Source organism: Rhinatrema bivittatum, chromosome 5, assembly GCF_901001135.1.
Source record: "Rhinatrema bivittatum chromosome 5, aRhiBiv1.1, whole genome shotgun sequence".
In the NCBI taxonomy this organism is placed as follows: domain Eukaryota; kingdom Metazoa; phylum Chordata; class Amphibia; order Gymnophiona; family Rhinatrematidae; genus Rhinatrema; species Rhinatrema bivittatum.
In genome coordinates, this window is record NC_042619.1 from 81,620,745 (window position 1) to 81,643,138 (window position 22,394).

Sequence of the window (22,394 nt, forward strand, 5' to 3'; positions counted from 1 at the left end):
AAGTTAGACTATTGCAACTCCTTATTATTAGGTATCCCATCATCACATACTAAACCTCTTCAGATGGTTCAAAACACGGCAGCCAGAATTCTGACAAATACACGGAGAAGAGATCACATCTCCCCAATCCTCAAAGACTTACACTGGCTGCCGATTCATTATAGAATACTATATAAGTCCATCACCACAATATACAAAGCTATCCAACAAATCGCTCCGCTCAACCTACAAATCCCTTTCAAAAAACATACATCCTCCAGACCCATAAGAGAGCACTATAAAGATTCTCTTCAGGTACCTCATTCCAAAATCTCCCTTCACATAACTCTCAGAGACAGGGCATTCTCCACAGCAGGACCTCCTCTTTTGAACTCCATCCCAACGGAGCTAAGGCAGGAACCTTGCCTCCCAACATTCAGGAAAAGACTCAAAACGTGGCTATTCAAAAAGCCTTCCCAGACTCGGATTAAACTCATAACTCACCTATAACCAACTTCCAAGCACTACCCGTATGCAGAAAACCACTACTTCTGATCACTACCCTTATGTAAAAGACTGCAAGTAATTCAAATGAACAAGTCGTCGTAAATCACATTATTCTTTGTAATGTACCCCGTCATACTTTGGTTAATATACTATGTTAAAGTTCCTATCATTTTTCTTCTTGCTCCTAGTTGTACTTATCCCTGTTTTATTGTAACTGTAACTATTTCTTTGTTTAGCACCTGTTATTTATTTCATTCACTGTACCTTTTATCACTCCACTGTTCATTGTAAACCGGCATGATGTGATACTCTCACGAATGCCGGTATAGAAAAAACTAAAATAAATAAATTAAAAAAATGTTTTGGACTGCGTTCTCCTTAGCCTTGCTGCTGCTTTTGCCCTGGTGCCGAAGGTGCAGGGAGGCAGCTCCAGGAACTTCTCTCCATTTGTTTTTTGTTTTGCAGTTCCCAGAGATTTTTTGCCCCTCACCCCCGTGCAGCTGTCCCCCACATGGTTTGCGGGCACTGCCGACGTGCCGAAGGAGTTCCGATGCTCAGTGTGTGACTGCGTGTCCTCGCGTTTATCGCGGGACTCGCTGCTCCCGATGCCTCTCAGCAGGAGAAGGTACGTCAGGCAGGGCAGCAGCAGTTTCTTCGCTGCAACGCCAGCCCAGGGGGCCAAAGGCAGCACGGTGTGAGGTCAGCGATCCATTCCCACTGAGCATGAGTACAGTAGGCATTTTGGAAACTTTGACCATGAAGTCTCAGCCTGTTGGGGGGGGGAGAGCTCCCACTGCCGCTTTCTCCTCCCAATTTAAGCCCTGAGGAGGCCCAGGGGGCCCGCAGCAGGCAATTGGGGGACGATTCAGATCCTCCTGGGGAGGATTCTGACTGCCTTTCTTCTTTTTCGCCAGAATTTGTGCTTTTAATGCACAAAGCTTTTCTGGCCCACCAGGATGTGGGATGGCCCTCTGGCAAGCATAGGTCGGCTGAGCCCCTCTCTAGTAAGGAGCCCAAGTTCTTAAGGTCCTCAGGGGCTATCAGGGTCTGGAGGATTCATGGTCCCTCGTCGAGGGCTCCGGAGGAGGTGTTCTCGGAGGAGTCTCTTCAGGATGGCTCGCCAGGGGATATCACCCCGGACACGGAGCCAGATCATGGTCCGCAGGTTCTATCCAAGGATACGGCAGAGTTTCCCGCTGTGGATGGGGACGATCCTAAGGTGCTCCACCTTCGTCAGAGGGACGAGTTAGGTCCCCTGATTCCAGCTGTCCTGGTGGAGTTGGGTATACTGGCACCTCGAGAGGACTCCGACCATGAGGATGTGGACCCGGTCATGGCGGGCTTACGAGCTCCAGCTAAGACCTTCCCGTTTCCCAAGTTGGTGAAGCAATTGATGGTCAGGGAGTGGGATACTCGAGACTGGCCTTAAAGTGAGCCGAGCTATGGACAAGTTGTATCCTTTGCCCGAGGTAACTCTGGAGCTTCTGCGGGTGCCAAAGGTGGATGCGTCCGTTTCCACAGTTACCAAGAAAACGACCATACCTGTGGCATGGGCCATGGCCCTGAAGGATTTGCAGGACAAAAACTGGAAATGCACCTCAAGAGAATTTTTGAGGTCTCGGCTTTAGGTATCTGGGCCACTGTCTGCAGCAGTTAATGCTTAGGGCTTCCTTGAGATTGGTGCAACAACTTCAGGAGAGCAGAACTTTGTTGTCCTCTGAGGCCCAGCACGCAGAGCATCTCGGAGCAGCGGTCGCTAATGGCACCAATGCCTCTATGACCTTATTTGTACTTCCACTGTGGCTCCTCTGGTTGCGAAATTGACCGGCTGATGTTTCTTCTTAAGGCTCAGCTGGAGGCTCTTCCATTTTAAGGGCAAGCTCCTTTTCGGGGAAGATCTAGAGCAGCTCTTGGATAAAAACAAAGTTCACAAATTGCCGGAAGATAAGCTCAGGGGGGCCAGAAGTTCTATCCCACTGCGCTTGCGTTTTCGGGGTCAATGGTGTTTTTGGCAGAGTAGAGCTCCAGCAACGGGACAGAGATAGGCCTCTGGGAAGTCAATCTTGGAACCAGTCCTTTGGGGGCGTAAAGCAGGCAGGGACTTCTGGCCAGGATTCTGGCAGCAGCAAGTCTACCCAGTGAAACAAGGCTGGCCCACTTTTCCGTTCCAAGGATAGGTGGTCGTCTCATGCACTTTTACGAGGAGTGAGTCAAAATAACGTTAGAGCAGTGGATCTTAGACGACATAGGATGAGTTACACTTTAGAGTTTGCTCGGCTGCTCAGAAGAAATTTTTCTGCAGTCCCTTTGTGGCATGGCAGGCAAGAATTGGTGGTGTGGCAAACTCTTGAGCGACTGCATCTTTTAGGGGCCATGGTTCCTGACCCTCCGCACAAGAGAGGCAAGGTCCGTTGTTCCATCTATTTTGTTTCCCCCAAAAAAGAGCACTTTTTGTCCAATTCTGGATGTCAAAAAGGTGAACTTGACTTTCAAAGTACCACGTTTTCAAATGGAAACTTTGCGGTCCGTCATTGCAACGGTTTGGACAGGGGAATTGCTGGCATCCTTGGATCTGAAGGAGGCCTTCCTGCACATTGGGATCCGTTCAGAACATCAAAGGTTTATTGGGTTCATGATCCTGGGGGAGCACTTTCAATATTGCACCCTTCCCTTTTGGCTTAGCGACAGCCCCACAGACTTTCACCAAGGTGATGGTAATGGGAACAGCAGCTCTCAGGAGAGATGGGTTTCTGGTGCACTCTTATTTGGACAATTGGCTGATTCGAGCAAAGTCACAGGATCTATGCAGTCGAGCAGTGGAGATGGTGATGCGCCGTTTGCAATCCTAGGTTGGGTAGTAAACTTTTACAAAAGTCATCTTCTCCCCTCACAAATTCTGAATTTTCTGGGAGCACGTTTTGATACCCAAGCTGGTAAGGGTTTTCTCACGGAGGAGCGCATTCTCAAGTTAGTCTCAGATCCAGAGTCTCTTGCAGTTCCAGATTCCCAGAGTCTGAGATTACTTGCAGGTCCTTGGATCCATGGCATCCACTTTGGAGCTTGTTCCCTGGGCATTTACTCATATGAGTCTTCTTCAGCTGTTGTTGATGTCCTGTTGGAATCCAGCCTCGGAGCAGTTTCATCTTCCACTCCCACTTACCGACTCGGCACGGTCCAGTCTGTCTTGGTGGCTTTCACCCAGTTATCTGTGCCATGGTAGCCTTTGGAGGTTCCACATTGGATAGTCATGACAATGGATGCCAATCTCTTTGGCTGGGGAGCAATGTGTCAGTCCCAGTCAGCCCAAGGGCAGTGATCGCCGCAGGCAGCGTTGTGGTCCAACAATCGCCTCGAGACACGAGTAGTGCATTGGGCTCTCCAGGAGTTCTTACCTCTTGTGCGTGGTCGCTCAGTCAGGATCCTGTCTGACAACGCGACTACAGTAGTCTATTTCAACAGCCAAAGGGGTACCAAAAGTCGAGCTGTGGCTCGAGAAGCGGAACAGTTAATGTCTTGGGCGGAGCAGCACTTAGCTTCGATAGCGGCTTCGCACATAGCAGCGTCCAACAATGTGCAAGCCAATTTCCTCAGCCATCAGCGGTTGGACCCCGCAGAATGGGAGCTCTCAGACGAAGCAATGAGTCTCATTATACACAGATGAGGGGTTCCCCCATGGATCTAAGGCAACTCAGAGGAACGCCAAAGCCCCTTGCTTCTTCAGTCACAGGAGAGAGCAAGGAGCAGAAGGGGTCAATGCCCTGGTTCTTCCTTGGCCAGCCAACGTTCTCATTTACATGTTTCCACCATGGCCTCTGGTAGGCAGACTATTCAGAAAGATAGAGGCCCACCTAGAAAGAGTGTTTTCTGGTAGCTCCTGAGTGACCGCAACAGCCTTGGTTTGCGATTCTGATCAATCTAGCAGTGGTCGGCCCATTGAGCCTGGGACATCTTCCAAACCTACTTCAAGTTCCCATAATTTTGATCAGGCGGATTGCTTTTGTCTAGCAGCTTGGCTTTTGAGAGGCAGCATTTGAGGAAGAAGGGATATCTAGAGGATATTATCACCACTTCGTTGCAGGCTCGTAAGTCCTCTACTTCCTTGGCTTATTCTAGGGTGTGGAGGGTCTTTGAGTCTTGGTGTGCTCTCAAATAAATTGACCCTCAGTGAGCCTCATTGACCCATATTCTGGCTTTCTTGCAGAATGGGCTGGTGAATGGTCTATCCTACAGCTCTTTGCGAGTCCAGGTCTCTGCCCTGGCCGGTTTTAGGGGCAAGGTCCATGGTAAGCCGCTGGCAGCACACCCAGATATGGTGCATTTCCTTAGGGGAGCGAAACATTTGCGTCGTCCTTGAGCTATTTGCCCATCTTGGAACCTTAATTTAGTCGTTAGGGGTTTGTGTGAGGTGCCATTTGAGCCCATTAGGAGAGTTACCGTTAAGGATCTCATGCTGAAGGTTGTCTTCTTGGTGGCTATTTGTTCGGCCAGAAGGGTTTTGGAAATTCAGGCCTTGTCCTGCAGGGAGCCCTTTTGCGGATCTCAAACATAGGGGTTTCTTTGAGGACGGTTCCGTCTTTTCTCCCTAAGGTGGTGTCGGTGTTCCACTTGAGTCAGTCTGTGGAGCTTCCAGCTTTTCAGAATCTAGGGTGGGTTTGGCTCATGCCTAAGAGTTAAGGTGTTTGGATGTTAGACGAGCTTTGTTGCAATATCTGGAGGTGACCAACAGTTTGAGTGTCTGATCACATTTTTGTCCTGTGGAGTGGTCCTAAGAAGGGTCAGAAAGCTTTAAAGGCTACTATTGTTCATTGGTTGAAGGAGGCTATTGGGGCAGCTTATATTTGTCGAGGGTGTCCGGTCCCGGAGGGCTTGAGAGCTCATTCGACACGGTCCCAGGCTGCATCCTAGGCAGAGTGTCAGCTAGTTTCTCCACAGGAGATTTATTGTGCAGCAACTTTGAAGTCCTTGCACACCTTTGCCAGACACTATAGACTGGATGTTCATGCTCCGGAGGTAGTTGCCTTCGGAGAGGGTGTCATTTGAGCAGGACTCTCAAAGTCCCACCCATGTTAGGGAAGCTTTGCTACATTCCAGGAGTCTGGACTGATGTGGGTACATACAGGGAAAGGAAAATTGGTTCTTACCTGCTAATTTTCGTTCCTGTAGTACCACAGATCAGTGCAGAGTGGCTTCCAGTTCTGGAGTGTCCGCTCATTCCATATGTCTAGTCTGTTTGATTATCTGAAGAATTGGCACAGGCTTTTTTCTCTGCCTTTAGATTCTGTATCATAGTTGACAATTTGTATTTTCCTCTTTCCTCCGCTCGTTCGGGGGATATTGTATTCTTAGTTTGATTTGGAACTGTTTTTGGTTTGGTATGAACTTGGGTACATAGTAATATTGAGAGGTTGCAGGTGGTACACCAAGTTATATGGCGGTGCTTTTTTTTGAGATGCCTCCTCCAGATCCAAGGTACTCAAGGTGCGTGCTCTCCACAGAGCGATATAGAGGCATTATGACATTTTCCGTTTTATTCCCCATTCCCTTCCTAATAATTCCTAACATTCTGTTTGCTTTTTTGACTGCTGCAGCCCACTAAACTAACTCTTTCAATTTTTTTTTTATCAACTATGATGCCTAGATCTTTTTCCAGGGTGGTAGCTCCTAATATGGAACCTAACATAGTGTAACTACGGCATGAGTTATTTTTCCCCATAAGCATTACCTTGCACTTGTGCACATTAAATTTCATCTGCCATTTGGATGCCCAATCTTCCAGTCTTCCAAGGTTCTCCTGCAATTTCACAGTCCGCTTGTGATTTAACTACTCTGAATAATTTTGTGACTGCAAATTTGATTCTCACTCATATTCCTTTCCAGATCATTTATAAATATATTGAAAAGCACCAGTCCAAGTACAGATCCCTGAGGCACTCCACTGTTTACCCTTTAACACTGAGAAAATTGACCATTTAATCCTACTGTTTCCTGTGTTTTAACTAGTTTGTAATCCATGAAAGGACATTGCCGCCTATCCCATGACTTTTTAGTTTTCTTAGAAGCCTCTCATGAGGGACTTTGTCAAACGCCTTCTGAAAATCCAAATACACTACATTTGCTGGATCACCTTTATCCGCATGTTTGACACCTTAAAAAAAAATCAAGATTTGGAGGCAAGACTTCCCTTGGGTAAATTCATGCGGACTGTTCCATTAAACCATGTCTTTCTATATGCCCTGTAATTTTGATCTTTAGAATAGTTTCCACTATTTTTTTCGGCACTGAAAACAGGCTCACTGGTCTGTAGTTTCCCGGAAGGCCCCTGGAGCCTTTTTTAAATATTGGGGTTACATTGGCCACCTTCCAGTCTTCAGATACAATGGCTACTTTTAATGATAGGTTACAAATTTTAACTAATAGATCTGAAATTTCATTTTTTAGTTCCTTCAGACCCCTGGGATGCATACCCATCCAGTCCAGGTGATTTGCTACTGATTAGCTTGTCAAAATGATAAGGGGAATGGAACAGCTCCCCTATGAGGAAAGACTAAAGAGGTTAGGAATTTTCAGCTTGGAGAAGAGACAACTGAGGGGGGATATGATAGAGGTGTTTAAAATCATGAGAGGTCTAGAACGGGTAGATGTGAATCGGTTATTTACTCTTTCGGATAGTAGAAAGACTAGGGGGCACTCCATGAAGTTAGCATGGGGGCACATTTAAAACTAATCAGAGAAAGTTCTTTTTTACTCAACGCACAATTAAACTCTGGAATTTGTTGCCAGAGGATGTGGTTAGTGCAGTTAGTATAGCTGTGTTTAAAAAAGGATTGGATAAGTTCTTGAAGGAGAAGTCCATTACCTGCTATTAAGTTCACTTAGAGAATAGCCACTACCATTAGCAATGGTAACATGGAATAGACTTAGTTTTTGGGTAATTGCCAGGTTCTTATGGCCTGGATTGGCCACTGTTGGAAACAGGATGCTGGGCTTGATGGACCCTTGGTCTGACCCAGTATGGCATTTTCTTATGTTCTTAATATGGCCTACCACATCTTCCAGGTTCACAGTGATTTGGTTCAGTTCATCTCACTCATCACCCTTGAAAAACCATCTCCAGAACAGGTATCTCCCCAACATCCATCTCAGGAACTGCAACTGACCATTACGCCATCTCAAACATTGTAAATGATTTGCTATAGTTACTGAGTTTCCTATCTACCTCAGCTTCTTCATCTTCCAAGTTCCACTACCCTTGTTTTATTGTAACTTTTGCCTCTTCTTTGTGGTTAATGTTCTGGTTTATGTTAAATCCCCCTGTTCCTTGTAAGCCGTTATGATATGATCTGTATCATGAATGTCGGTATAAAAAGGTACTAAATAAATAAATAAAATAAATCCTCAATTGTAGACACAGAAGCATATAATTAATTTAGTATTTCTACAATGGCCTTATCTTCCCTAAGAGCCCCTTTAATCTCTCGGTCATCTAATGGTCCAACCAACTCCCTTGCAGGTTTCCTGCTTCAGATATATTTTTAAAAGATTTTATTATGAGTTTTTGCCTCTACGGCCAACTTCATTTCAAATTCTCTGTCTTATCAATGTTTTACACTTAAATTTACAATCCTTATGCTTTTTCCTATTTTCTTCAGATGGATCCTTCCAATTTTTGAAGGATGTTTTTGGTTAAAATAGCCTCTTTTACCTCACCTATTAATTATGCCAGTAATCGTTTTGCCTTCCTTCCACCTTTCTTAATGAGTGGACTGCGCTTCTAAGGTGGTATTTTTAAACAATGTTCACGCTTGTTACATAACATAAGAAATTGCCATACTGTGTCGGATCAAGGGTCCATCAAGCCCAGCATCCTGTTTTCCAACACTGGCCAATCCAGGTTACAAGTACCTGGCAAGTACCCAAACACTAAGTAGATCCCATTCTACTGATGCCAGTAATAGCAATGGCTAATCCCTAAGTCAAGTTGTTTAATAGCAGTTAATGCACTTCTCCTCCAAGAAATTATCCAAACCTTTTTTAAACCCGCTGCACTAACTGCACTAACCACATCCTCTGGCAACAAATTCCAGAGCTTAATTGTGCGTTGAGTGAAAAAAGAATTTTCTCCAATTAGGATTGCCCTTTAGTCCTTCTATTATCTGAAAGAGTAAATAACCGATTCACATTTACCCATTCTAGACTTTTCCTGATTTTAAAGACCTCTATCATTTCCTCCCTCTACCGACTCTTCTCCAGGCTGAACAGCCGTGGCCTTTTTAGCCTTTCTTCATAGGGGAGCTGTTCTATCCCCTTGTACACTTTTAACCTTTACGGCTGCACCTTTCATGTTTTTTCTATTTTCCACATTTTATCAAAGTTTCCCTTTTGAAAATTTAGTATTAGATCTGTAGATTTACATATTGTCCGCTTTCCAGTCATTAGATCAAATTTGATAGTTATGATCACTATTGCCAAGCAACCTCATCACTGTTACCTTTCTCACCAAATCCTGCGTTCCACTAAGAATTAGATCTAAAATAGCTCCTGCTCTCGTCTGTTCCTGAACTAATTGCTCCATGAAACAATTGTTTATTCCATCTAGGAATTTTGTCTCTAGCATGTCCTGATATTATATTTACTCAGTCAATATTGGGGTATTTGAAATCTGTTATTACTGTACAGCCAATTTGGTTAGCTTCCTTGATTTCTCTTAGCATTTCATTGTCCTTCTCATCATTCTGGCCAGGTGGATGGTAATATCACTATACTTTTACCCAACACACATGGGATTTCTACCCATATAGATTTTACTGAGCATTTAGTCTCTTGTATGATCTTTATACTGTTGGATTCCATGGCCTCCTGGTCATAAAGCACCACACCCCCACCAAGTTGTTCCTCCCTATCATTGTGATATAATTTGTACCCTGATATAATCCTGTCCCATTGGTTATCCTCCTTCCACCAGGTCTCTGAGATGCCAGTTATGTCTGTCTCATTCACTGCTATACACTCTAACTCTCCCATCTTACGTCTTAGATTTCTGGCATCGGCATACATTTCAAAATGTATTTTGTTTGTATTAACAACCTGCTTTTCAGTTGATAGGGATACATTGGAATCCTTTAGCTCAGGTGATTCTTTACTTATAGGCACATGGACTACTTTTGCTTTTATTGGAACCTCTCAGTTGGGATGCCTTAACTCTCCTGTTTCATTAGTATCCTTCAAAGATACCTTCTTCCGAACCATGCAGTGTGGTGTGACCACTTTCCCCCTTGTTCTAGTTGAAAAGCTGCTCTAGCTCCTTTTTAAAAGTTAGCGCAGCAGCCTGGTTCCAATCTGGTTAAAGTGAAGCCTGTCCTTTCAGAAAAGTCTCCCCTTCCCCAAAAGGTTGTCCAGTTCCTTACAAAATTCAATCCCTCTTCCATGCACCATCGTTTCATCCATGCATTGAGACGCCGAAGCTCTGCCTGCTTCTGGGTACCTGCACGTGGAATGGAATATTTCAGAGAATGCCACCCTGGAGATTCTGGATTTCAGCTTACTATGTAAAATCCTAAATTTGGCTTCCAGAACCTCCTTCCCACATTTTCCTAGGTCGTTGGTGCCCACATGTATTACGAAATCTGGCTCCTCCCCAGCACTGTCTAAAATCCTATCTAGGTGACTGGTGAGGTCTGCCACCTTCACACCAGGCAGGCAAGTTAGCAGGCGGGCCTATCTACATTTCGAATAATTCAATCACCAGCTGTAATGGCTGATCTAACCCTTCTCTCCTGGGCAGTAGCCCTGGGAGACTCGTCCTCTGTGCGAGAGGACAGTGCATAACCTGGAGAACAGGTCTTTGCAACAGGGTCACTTTACACAGCTCCATCTCTCACATACAAACATGTGCTCTTACTCCCATACACACATGCTGTAACACACAGACACAAAGACTCTCCTAGACACACACACACAGGCATGCTCTCACACAGACTCAAACACTCTCACTTCTTACCCTGCTCCCTATCAGAAGCACAGCAGCAGCTTCCTCCTTCAGCCCCTGTGACAGACAGGGACTCTTCATTTTTCTTGATGCAGCACGGGGGCTGGTGCAGCTCTAGTTCCTGCAGTGGGGAGGGGGGCAGCGCTATTGTTCTTCCTCCTGCTTCGGGCCGCAACTGCATGACCTTTTCTTCTTCCCGCCCGCACGGACCCACCACTTCCGGGCCGAAGGGGACGAGAAGAAGAAAAGGCTATGCGGTTGCCAGCTGCATGGGTCCATGGCACTCTAGGCAGCTGCCCAGCGCTCCCACCGCTCACAGCCCGGAGGCCTCCCTCTTTTTCTACCGTGAGTAAGATGGGCTCCACTTACAGCCATTGACCTTCCAGCTGCCTCCCCCCTCCTGGATGTCACCCGGGACAGACCGCATCCCCCCTTAGTACGCCACTGGGTGGAGGATCCATGCACCAGGGCTTCTTTCAGAACCCTGCAATCATGGTTCCTAAGTGTAGCCAATAGGCATCGCTCTCTTTCAACAGGAAGTTTTAGAACAAGGAGTCGTGGGTAGTAAGTGCATAGAATGGCTTCCCAGTGGAGGTGGTAGAGACATAAATGGTATCTGAATTCAAGAAAGCATGGAATAAAAACAGAGCATCTGAAGGAGTGATGGGAATTGTAAAGCTAAATTAGTTGGGCGGCTGGACAGACTAGATAGGCCATTCAGTCTTTTCTCCCATCACCACTGTTAAGCAATGACTGGAACTTCCTTCTCCCCAGGGACTGTAAATTTTGTATATGTCTTTAATGCTGTTCTGTTATTCCGGGTAATATTAGATGGCAGCCATCACAAATTGGCAACAAAAAAAAAAAAGGTATGTTTATTGTGAACTATTCACAATAAACATACCTTTTTTTTTTTTTTTAATCTGGGACCCTTGAACTCTGGTCATCGAGTCTGGTTTTTAAGATATATGCAACGAATATTCAGAAAATAAGTTGAAAAGGGTTAGATTCTGGAGTAATCTTAAGAAATATTTCTTTAAAGAGAGGGGATAGATGTGTGGAACAGCCTCTCAGTGGAAGTGGTGGAGACAAAAACAATGAATTCAAAAAGCATTGGATAAATACAGGGGATCTGTAAGGAAGTGTTGAGAATTATAATGCTAAACTAATTAGGTGGATGAGCAGACTGGATAGGTCTTTTTTTTTTTTTCTGCTGTCACGTTTCTATGTATATATTTGGTTAAAGAATCAGAATAATTTGCTTGCTTTGATTATTGTGAAACCTAACCTGTTTGTGACAGTTGATCAGCATTTAAGAACCTAGTCTTGGTATCTGACTATTATCTGTTGCTTAATGATACTGTACCACTTTACATTTGAAGCCTTCATTTTTAGTTCTTTTTTATACATATCCTGTGATCTTTTTATGTATTTTCTTAAACAAAATGTCTAGGAGGAATCCTATCTTTAAGCCAGTCCTCTTCTGGGAAAACTATACACAGTTTGAAATTCTGATTTGTCAGGTAAAAATTGGGATGGAAATAATGGTTGACTAGTAATGATAGTATTAATCACCTGTGCCTTGCAAAATCCTGGTTGAAATAGATAAATTGAGCAGTAGTTTGATAGAACTGATTTAACTGCATCTGAAATCCAGATAGAACTGATAAGGTCTTATCAAAATGAATGGATTGGTAAATACCTTGAAGAAATTTACTTTCATCACCGTAATATATAATTTAAAATCATGCCACATCAAAATGGATATTGGATTCTAAGTTATTTTGTGTCTAGGGCTGATTGCTTTGTGAAAGAGCTATGTTAGTTAAATTCTTCAAAATGAAAGAGCTACTTTAGTTAAATTGCACAATATAATTGTGTGCTTATTGTTAGATATTTTCTTATTTTACAGTTCTTGCAAGGAAGCAGTAGAAATGACAATATATTCATTGATCCAAGTTACCAGACTTTTGGGCAGGAATTAAATAAGATATTAAGAAGTTGGCAACCAAGCATACTTCCAGATGGTAAGTTTTTTTGTCGTCCCGCCCCCCCCCCACACACACACACACACACACATCTTCCAGTCTCTCAGATACATCTATGATGGTCCCCAGCTGATATAAAAAATAAAAAGAAAGCTAGATGAATAGCTAAACATTTTCATGCATTCTAAAGTTAGCTAACTGCTTATACAATTTTTCTTTCAGATGAGATCTCTATGCTTTAGCTATCAGTATTCCATAAAACAAAGATCTAAATTCAGATCTTATACGCTGCAGAATTCTCTAAGCCATAGGAATTCTGGTTATAACGTTAATATCAAATATGGGGTATCCACATGTTTCAGAAAACAGCCTCACTAGTTTTGATGACTGAATTATATAATGTGGTGGAAAGAAAAGGGAAAGGACCTGGGTATTGGATTAAGTATGGATCTTGTTAAAAAAAAACAAAAAAAAACCCAGAATATGACGACATGGCTTGGCCGATATTGTAATGGAATTTAAATATGCTTGGGACAGATGTAGAGGGAAGTTGAGGAATGGGATTAAGGTTAAATAAGACATGGGAGGAGCTGTTTTTGATTTAAGTATGAAAATGTTTATGCTCATCTAACCAAAATAGTAGCAAAACTGAGAAAGATACAACTGGACAGACTGGACAGGCCAATTGATCTTTACTGTCATTTACTAAGTATGAGAAAAATAAGAGTGAAAGTTTGCTGGGCAGACTGGATGGGCCAGTTGGTCTTCTGCTGTCATTTCTATGTTTGTATGTTACTTTACTATGAAAATTATGCATACTTCAAATAAAAAATGCTATTATTTTCAAAATGCACGGTTGATGGTATTAGTTCTGTGCTGAGGCACTTAACAGGTAAGCCATCTAAGAACTACCCTTCATCAGAAACAGCTGTAGTCCTCACCCATTTCTAAGTAGGCTAGACCCTATAAGTTGTGCTACTACTGAAGTTGCATATTGATTTGCAGATTCAACCTTTAGCATCTGATTTGTGCATATTTGCTATCCACTGGAAGATTGTTACTATGAGTCCTGCTTTTAGATTTTGCTGTATTCTATAGGTTAATCTCTTTATATCAACTCATATGCCAACAAATTATTCCAGAGCTAACACAATACAAGATGTTAAAACATAATTTATCCCAGGACAAGCAGGATGCTAGTCCTCACATATGGGTGACATCATTTGACGGAGCCCTATCGCGGGAAAAACTTCTGTCAAAGTTTCTAGAAACTTTTGACTGGCAGCCTGAGGCTACTGAGCATGCCCAGCATGCCATGATATTCTCTGCCACAGGGGTCTCACTCCAGTTTTCGTTTTTCCGAGCTGCTCTCAGGAGCCCTGTGAGTTTTTCTCACCCTTTTTGATTGAAAAAGTCAGCTATAATTCTCATATTTTCCCCACTTCGGGTCTAACTTTACATTTGTCACCGGATGGTGACAAAACTAATAGCGAATTTTCACTTTTGTCATTACTTCTTTTTTCTCACAAAAATGTTTTCATCGATGGCTGTCGATACCAACATGGCTTCGGGCTTCAAAAAATGCCCGGTCTGTAACCGAACCATGTCGGTAACAGATCCACATCTTGAATGTGTGGTCTGTCTAGGAGAAAAGCATGATGTTACATCATGCCAGCAATGCCAGGAGATGACCCTGAAGTGTCGAAAGCTTAGGCAGGAAAAGATGGCTCATCTTTTCCATCTCCAGCTCGTTCCCTCACCATCTACTTCGAAGTCATCTCCAACAGGAGTCACGAAGAAACTCCTGCTTAAAAAGCGGCGCCTCGAAGGATCCGGAGACGCTTCATCGCCGGCCCCGTCGTCAGCATCGACCAGGTCAGTCTTGGAACTGAGGCCTAAACATAAGCATCAGCATCGTCAATCCTCTGCGTCACCGTGGCCCCCCCCCCCCCCCCCAGGGAGAACTGACTGCAAACCCACCGATGCCCCGCTAACCTCCGTATCTACGGTGCCCTCGTCTACACCATCAACGTAGACACCCACATCGCAATATTACCATCGACTACTCAAGACTTAGCTGTTCTTATAAAGCAGATGGTGATGGAGGCCTTGCAGGCTCAAGTTCCGGCGACATCGCCGATGCTGGCCCACACGCCAGTGCCGGCGGTTACGCCGATGTCAGTCATCGAGCAAGTGCCATCGATATCAACGATGCCTCAAACCACTCCGATGCCGATGCCGTCTTTGGAGGCCATGTCATCGGTGCAATTACCATCTGTATCAGTGCCTCTAACTATATCAGAGCTTCCATCGATGACAAGTTCCTTGGAACTACCAACAACTTCAGTTTCGACTCCAATATCGATGTTTTCATTTTTCTCAACATCGACATCGACAATTCCATCGGTTCCATAACCGATATCTGTGTATACTATGGCACCCACTATACCTCCAGCTAAGAAAACAGAGGTATCGAAGTCATCGACTAAGTTGCAACCCTCGATGACTCAACATCTTCCAGCATTCTCTGAGCTTCCAAGATCTGAACAATCAGTTCTGCATAGTATCCTTATTAAGAGATACCATGAATTACTGGGCTCCCTGCCATCTAACCCATTAGAAGAGCAGGTAGAGGACGTTACGCCTGATGACCCTTTACCAGGACCCTCTGGTGTACCTCCACCTAGTAGGACTACACCTCCTCACCACCAGCCTACAGATTATGATACTTGGTCTGATACTGATTCAGATCCCTCATCTGAGGCATTTATGTCTGATCCGTCACCACCTCATGCCAGGAAACAATCTCCTCCAGAGGACTTTTCTTTCCCAGTCTTTGTGCAGGAAATGGCAGATTCCATCCCTTTCAAGCTGCAAGCTGAACAAGACGCCAGACAACAAACTTTAGAAGTCCTCCAGTTTGTAGACCCCCCTAAACATACAGTTGCAATTCCTATTCATGAAGTCCTCTTGCAACTACAACAACGTCTTTGGGAGCATCCCTGCACGGTTCCTGCGGTGAATAAAAGGGTAGACTCAACTTATCTGGTACAGTCCACACCAGGATATCAAAAAACACAATTGCCACACCACTCAGTGGTAGTAGAATCGGCTCAGAAGAAATCTAGAAGAATAAGGGCCCATTCATCAACACCTCCAGGGAAAGACAATAGATTCCTGGACCAAATGGGCCGCAAGGTATTTCAAGGAGCAATGCTGAACTCCAGAATTTCGGCATACCACCTATACATGACTCAGTACCAGAGAAACCTCTGGAAACAGAGGAGTTTGTGCCGTCACTGCCCACACAATATCAGGAACCTGCACAGACTATTATCAACAATGGATTCGATGCTGGAAAGCATGAGGTTAGAGTCGCCTATGATGCTTATGATACGGCTTCAAGAGTTGCTGCATCTGGCATTAGTGCCAGAAGGTGGGCCTGGCTCAAAGCCTCGGATCTAAGACCAGAGGTGCAGGATAAGCTGGTCGATCTTCCTTGCCTTGGAGATAATTTATTTGGCTCCAAGGAACAGGATGCAGTTTCCCAGTTCCGTGAACACACAGAAACTTTGCGACATTTATCCTCCCTTCCACACGACTCTTCCATGCATATTGGCTGCAGGCCCCCACGAAGAGATACCAGGCAGCCTTTCTACAGGCAACGCAGATATTATCCCCCTGCATCTAGACCGAGACTGCCTAGATCCCAACAGAGACCACAACAGAGGCAACAGAGAACAGCTAGAGCCCAACCAGCTCCTCAAACTGGACCTGCTACTGGATTTTGAAAACACCTCCAGAGAATAAAGCCTTTATACGAATCCTCAGTCAACACTACCAGTAGGAGGCAGACTGTCCAACTTTTACAACAATTGGACATCAATAACATCGGACCAATGGGCCCTATCCATAATACACCGAGGATACCAACTCTGTTTCCTCTCAATTCCCACAGATTTTCCACCAATTCACTATCGTCTCAACGAAAATCATATACTTCAACTACAAATGGCATTATCCACCCTTCTGAGAGCCAGGGCTGTAGAGCTCATGCCCAGGTCTCAGAAAGGAAGAGGATTCTATTCACATTATTTCCTCATTCCAAAGAAAACCGGAAGCCTACGTCCCATCCTAGACCTCAGAAATCTCAACAAGTTTCTGAAAAAAGAAAATTTCAGGATGGGTTTCTCTAGGCACCATGCTTCCACTTCTCCAAACAGGAGACTGGCTTTGTTCTCTGGACCTTCAAGATGCTTACGCTCGTATTCCAATATTCCCTCCTCACTGCAAGTATCTGCACTTCATGGTGGGTCATCAACATTTCCAGTACAGAGTACTGCTATTCGACCTTGCCTCTGCTCCCAGAGTATTCACAAAATGCCTAGCAGTAATAGCAGCACTTTTACGCAAGCAAAGTGTGCATGTCTTTCCATATCTAGACTGGCTCATCAGAAGTCACTCTCGAGAAGGTGCCCTCATCTCTCTCAGTCGAACCATTTCCCTACTTCATTCCATGGGTTTTCTCATCAATTATCAAAAATCCCACCTTACTCCATCACACCTACTTCAATTCATAGGTGCAGACTTGGACACTATCCTATCAAGAGCCTTTCTGCCCGAGAATCGAGCAGAGACATTATCCCTGTTGGCAAGCTTGCTTCGCTTAAAGACACAGGCAACATCTCATCAGTTTCTAACTTTATTAGGACACATGGCCTCCACAGTTCATGTCACTCCCATGGCAAGGCTCGCCATGAGAGTAACCCAATGGACATTGCGATCACAATGGATCCAAGCCATTCAACCACTACATTCTCCAATTCAAATAACCCGCCAGCTACGCTCCTCTCTACTCTGGTGTGTGAACCAGGACAATTTGTGCAAGGGCCTACCCTTCCAACAACCAGTCCCACAGATAACATTAACTACAGATGCATCCACCTTGGGTTGGGGAGCTCACATAGACACTCTCCAAACTCAAGGAACTTGGACAAAACTCGAAGCAACATTTCAAATCAATTTCCTAGAGCTTCGAGCTATACGTTATGTGCTACACGCGTTCAAAGACTGCCTTTCACACAAGACTGTTCTGATCCAAACGGACAACACAGTAGCCATGTGGTACATCAACAAACAGGGAGGTATGGGCTCGTATCTCCTTTGTCAAGAAGCTGCACAGATTTGGGGCTGGGCCCTGAACCACTCAATGTTCCTCCGGGCTACTTATCTGGCAGGCATACACAATGTAGTGGCAGATCGACTCAGTCGTCAATTCCAACCACACGAGTGGTCCCTGGATCCCTCAGCAACCAGGGTATTCCAACGTTGGGGACAACCAGCAATAGACCTCTTTGCGTCACATCTGAATCACAAAGTGGACTTCTGTTCTCTACACAAACAAAAGAACCAGCCAGCCAATGACGCCTTTGCTCGCCCTTGGAACTCAGGCCTACTATACGCGTATCCTCCGATACCGCTCATAACCAAAACTCTAGTGAAACTACAACAGGACAAGGGGACCATGATCCTCATAGCCCCCGTATTGGCCATGACAAGTATGGTTTCCCACACTTCTAGACCTCTCAGTCAGGGATCCAATTCGCCTGGGAGTAGCTCCCACTCATAACTCAGGATCAGGGTCGGTTGCGCCATCCCAACCTTCAATCCCTATCGTTGACAGCATGGATGTTGAAAGCTTGATCTTACAACCTCTCAATCTTTCAACCAGTGTATCTCAAATGCTTATAGCTTCACGTAAACCTTCAACACGAAAGAACTATTCTTCGAAGTGGAGAAGGTTCACTTTCTGGTGCAGACAAGAGTATTGATCCTTTCACTTGCCCCCATTACTTCTCTACTAGACTATTTATACCATCTTTCCGAATCTGGTCTCCAGACTTCATCTGTAAGAGTACATTTAAGTGCAATCTCAGCTTACCATAACAAAATTAGAGATGCACCAGTCTCCACACATCCTCTCATCAGTAGATTTATGAGAGGTTTAACTCAGCTTAAACCACCAATTCGGCCACCAGTCACATAATGGGATCTGAATTTGGTATTAACAAGACTCATGCGTTCTCCTTTCGATTCCGTAGATTCCTGTGACCTTAAATTTCTCACATGGAAGACTATCTTCCTAATAGCCATTACATCAGCTAGGAGAGTTAGTGAGTTACAAGCACTTGTAGCATACACACCCTACACAAAATTCCTACATGACAGAGTGGTTCTCCGTACACATCCAACATTCCTCCCCAAGGTAGTTACGGAATTCCACTTGAACCAATCCATAGTTTTACCCACATTCTTCCCAAGGCCTCATTCTCACCAAGGATTACCTTGGACTGTAAGCGTGCACTATCTTTCTACTTAAACCGCACTGCAGTCCCCAGGAAATCCAATCAGCTTTTTGTTTCCTATGATCCAAACAAATCGGGTAAAGCAATGGGTAAACATACTCTATCCAATTGGCTAGCAGATTGCATACAGTTTTGCTATGAAAAAGCAGGCCTTCCTCTCCAAGGACGAGTAAAGGCACATTCAGTAAGAGCAATGTCAACCTCAGTAGCACACTATCGTTCAGTGCCAATCCTTGACATATGTAAAGCTGCAACATGGAGTTCTCTTCACACCTTTGCAGCTCATTACTGTTTGGACAAAGAAGGACGACAATCTGTCTTAAAGAACTTGTTTCCAGTTTAAACCCAACTCCTTCTACAACCAACCTGCTGTGATCTTCGGCTGCCTCATTTCCAACAACAACACTTCACTGTTGCCTCAATATGAAATGACTCAGCCTCTAGCTTGCTAATCACCCATATGTGAGGACTAGCATCCTGCTTGTCCTGGGATAAAGCAAAATTGCTTACCTTGTAATAGGTGTTATCCCAGGACAGCAGGATGTAGTCCTCATGAAACCCACCTGCCACCCCGCGGGGTTGGGTCTCAGATTTTTTCTTATTTTATTTTTCCTAAAGCTTATTGCTACATACGAGACTGGAGTGAGACCCCTGTGGCAGAGAATATCATGGCATGCTGGGCATGCTCAGTAGCCTCAGGCTGCCAGTCAAAAGTTTCTAGAAACTTTGACAGAAGTTTTTCCCGCGATAGGGCTCCGTCAGCGACGTCACCCATATGTGAGGACTACATCCTGCTGTCCTGGGATAACACCTATTACAAGGTAAGCAATTTTGCTATACTCTTATTTTAACATGACTGGAAGCCAATTTCATATTTCCTATTCTTTTATTGCTTTTGTGTTATATACAGTGGCTTGCAAAAGTATTCAACCCCCTAAAACGTCAGATTTGTGTGGATTACGAAAGAGACACAGATAATTCCAGACAGTATGTTTATAGCAAACCAGTATGCTTTTAAAGTACATTTTCAAAGTCACAATTCATTATTTCTCAGCATTTTTTGTTTAAAAAATTTTTTTTTTAAACTGATAAATGCTTACTTAAGTATTCAACCCCTGTGCTGTGGAAGCTCCAAGTTTACACAGATGAAAGATACTGCCCTAACAATTAGCCTGTACCTATGTACTTTTCACAGTGGAATGCAGGTTGCTTATTCAGTAAATGCTCTTCTGCAACCCTCAGCTTGGGACTCCCCACAGATCATGGCTAATTCAGCCTGCTTATTGACCGAAAAAGCAAGTTTTACTGTAGACAGTGTTTTCCATAGATGAAGGGATGAATTAACCATGAGATGTTCACTTGCCTCCCTGTAGAGTCGACTACCTAGCCATATTTAGCTATGATATAGAGTGAGGAGTCTTTCGAAGCACTGCCCTTAATGAGAACTCCTAAGCATGCTGGATAGAGCTCAAAACTGTACTAGCTAGGAGAGACGAGTTCTGCTATCTATGGAAAACAGTTTACAGTAAGCAAACTTGCTTTTCAATTATTTATCTGTGAAAGGCCTATTACTTTTTAATCTTTTGTTCCCCATTTCTCATTCCTTTGTCTCTATTCTTTAAGGTTCAATATTTTCCCGAGTTGAAGAAGATTATCTTTGGAAAATAAAACAGCTGGGATCCCACTCTCCATTAGCACTTCTGTTTACACTGTTCTACTTCAACACTAAGTATTTTGGTCTGAGAACAGTAGAGCAGCACTTGAGACTTTCCTTTGGCACAATTTTTAGGCAGTGGAAAAAAAACCCTCTTACAAAGGAAAACAAAGCATGTCTTCGATATCAAGTGTCTCCTCTTTGTGGAAGTGATGGCGAAGGTACAGTGACCATTCCAGAATGATTAAGGCAACTAGGTTTGCTGTAGCATAACATAATGCTACTAAGAATATTTTGTCAAATGGTCAAATGTATTTATTTTATTCTTAAGATAAAATTACTACGGGGAAAAGAAAACATGAGGATGATGAACCAGTATTTGAACAAATTGAAAACACAGCTGATCCCTCAAGATGTCCTGTTAAAATTTTTGAATGCTACTTGTCTAAAAGGTAAGAGTTATCTAGAGTGCACTTAGATTATTGGATGTGATGAAATGTAAATATTTTTCAGCCCTGATGCTTGGATTAAAAAAAAGACTATTTAACTTTACTTCCCAACATACTAAACTCTATAGATGACGGATTTGTAGGAGTTGCACAGTGCTCTGTTTAATGTGGTTTTTTTGACAGACCAAATAAGCTGCAATATAAAGACCTTTTAAATGTTCACATACTATAAATTTCAATGTATGTATTCATTGTTACACATTTTCATAGTATTAAATTGATTACCTTAAAATTTAAATAGTATAATTTAAAAAATGTAATCTTCAAACAGATCAAACATTTGAGATTTCTGGTTTTATTAAATTGGACAATAAATTATTATTTTTTTTAATTTCCTATGGTTCTTGGGATCTCAAGTCGAAAATAATTGTCAGGAGTGAGAATAATTGTAGGAGTGATTTAATTCTTTTTCATATCACTTACATGTAGAGCAGGGGTCGGGAACCCATGGCTCGCGAGCCAGATATGGCTCTTTTGAGGGCTGCATCTGGCTCGCAGACACTCGCCACACTTTCCCGCTGACCCAGCTGCTCCCCGGTCCTCCGCCCGGGCTTAAAATGCCGGGCGGAACGCAGCAGGACAGCTGGAGTCAGCGGCACCGGCGTGCTCTCTTCTTCCCGCCCCCCCCCCCCCCCCCCCCCCCCCCCCCGCGGCCCGGAAGAGGAAGTGGAGCGTATCGGGTGCGTGCGCGGCAAGAAGAGGCCACGCTAGTGCGCTCGGCATCGGCCCGAAGAAAAGAAGACTGCAGCGCGGCTCGGAGGAAAATGAAGAGGTTCAGCCGCGGCCGATGGGACTCCGCCTCCGCGAGGGCTGAAAATGAAGGAGGTTAGCGTTGGGAGGAGGCTGCTGCTGCCGCGAGTTCCCGGGGTGGGGGTGAGAGAGTGAATGAGCGATCAAACACACATGCTTGCTCGCTCATTCACTCTCTCTCTTCCCCACCCTGGAAACTCGCGGCAGCAGCAGCCTCCTCCCAACGCTAACCTCTTCATTTTCAGCCCTCGCGGAGGCGGAGTCCCCATCGGCCGCGGCTGAACCTCTTCATTTTCCTCCGAGCCGCGCTGCAGTCTTCTTTTCTTCGGGCCGATGCTGAGCGCACTCGCGTGGCCTCTTCTTGCCGCGCACGCACCCGATACGCTCCACTTCCTCTTCCGGGCCGCGGGGGGGGGCCCTGTGTGAGTGAGTGAGAGATTGCATGTATGTGAATGATTGAGAGCCTGTACATGTGAAAGCGAGTATGTCTGTGATTGAGATCCTGCCTGTGAGAGAGAGAGAGAGCATGAATGTAAGTTTACCATTGGGAACCTGTATGTGTAAGTTTGTGATTGAAAACCTGTTTGTGTGAAAGAGTATGTGTGTATGATTGAGATCCTTTGTGTGTGAGAGAAATCATGTGTATGTATGATTAAG

At 44.4% G+C, this 22,394-nt stretch overlaps 1 protein-coding gene across 1 annotated transcript in view; it reads left to right on the forward strand.

Moving 5' to 3' along the window:
• The window catches only part of ZMYM2 (zinc finger MYM-type containing 2), a 581,711-nt gene that overhangs the window by 547,953 nt on the left and 11,364 nt on the right, over positions 1-22,394 (forward strand). The window contains exons 22-24 of the mRNA XM_029602506.1: positions 12,384-12,498; positions 20,448-20,699; positions 20,810-20,930. Of these exons, the coding sequence (XP_029458366.1) occupies positions 12,384-12,498; positions 20,448-20,699; positions 20,810-20,930 (488 nt within the window). The remainder of the gene's footprint in view (positions 1-12,383; positions 12,499-20,447; positions 20,700-20,809; positions 20,931-22,394) is intronic.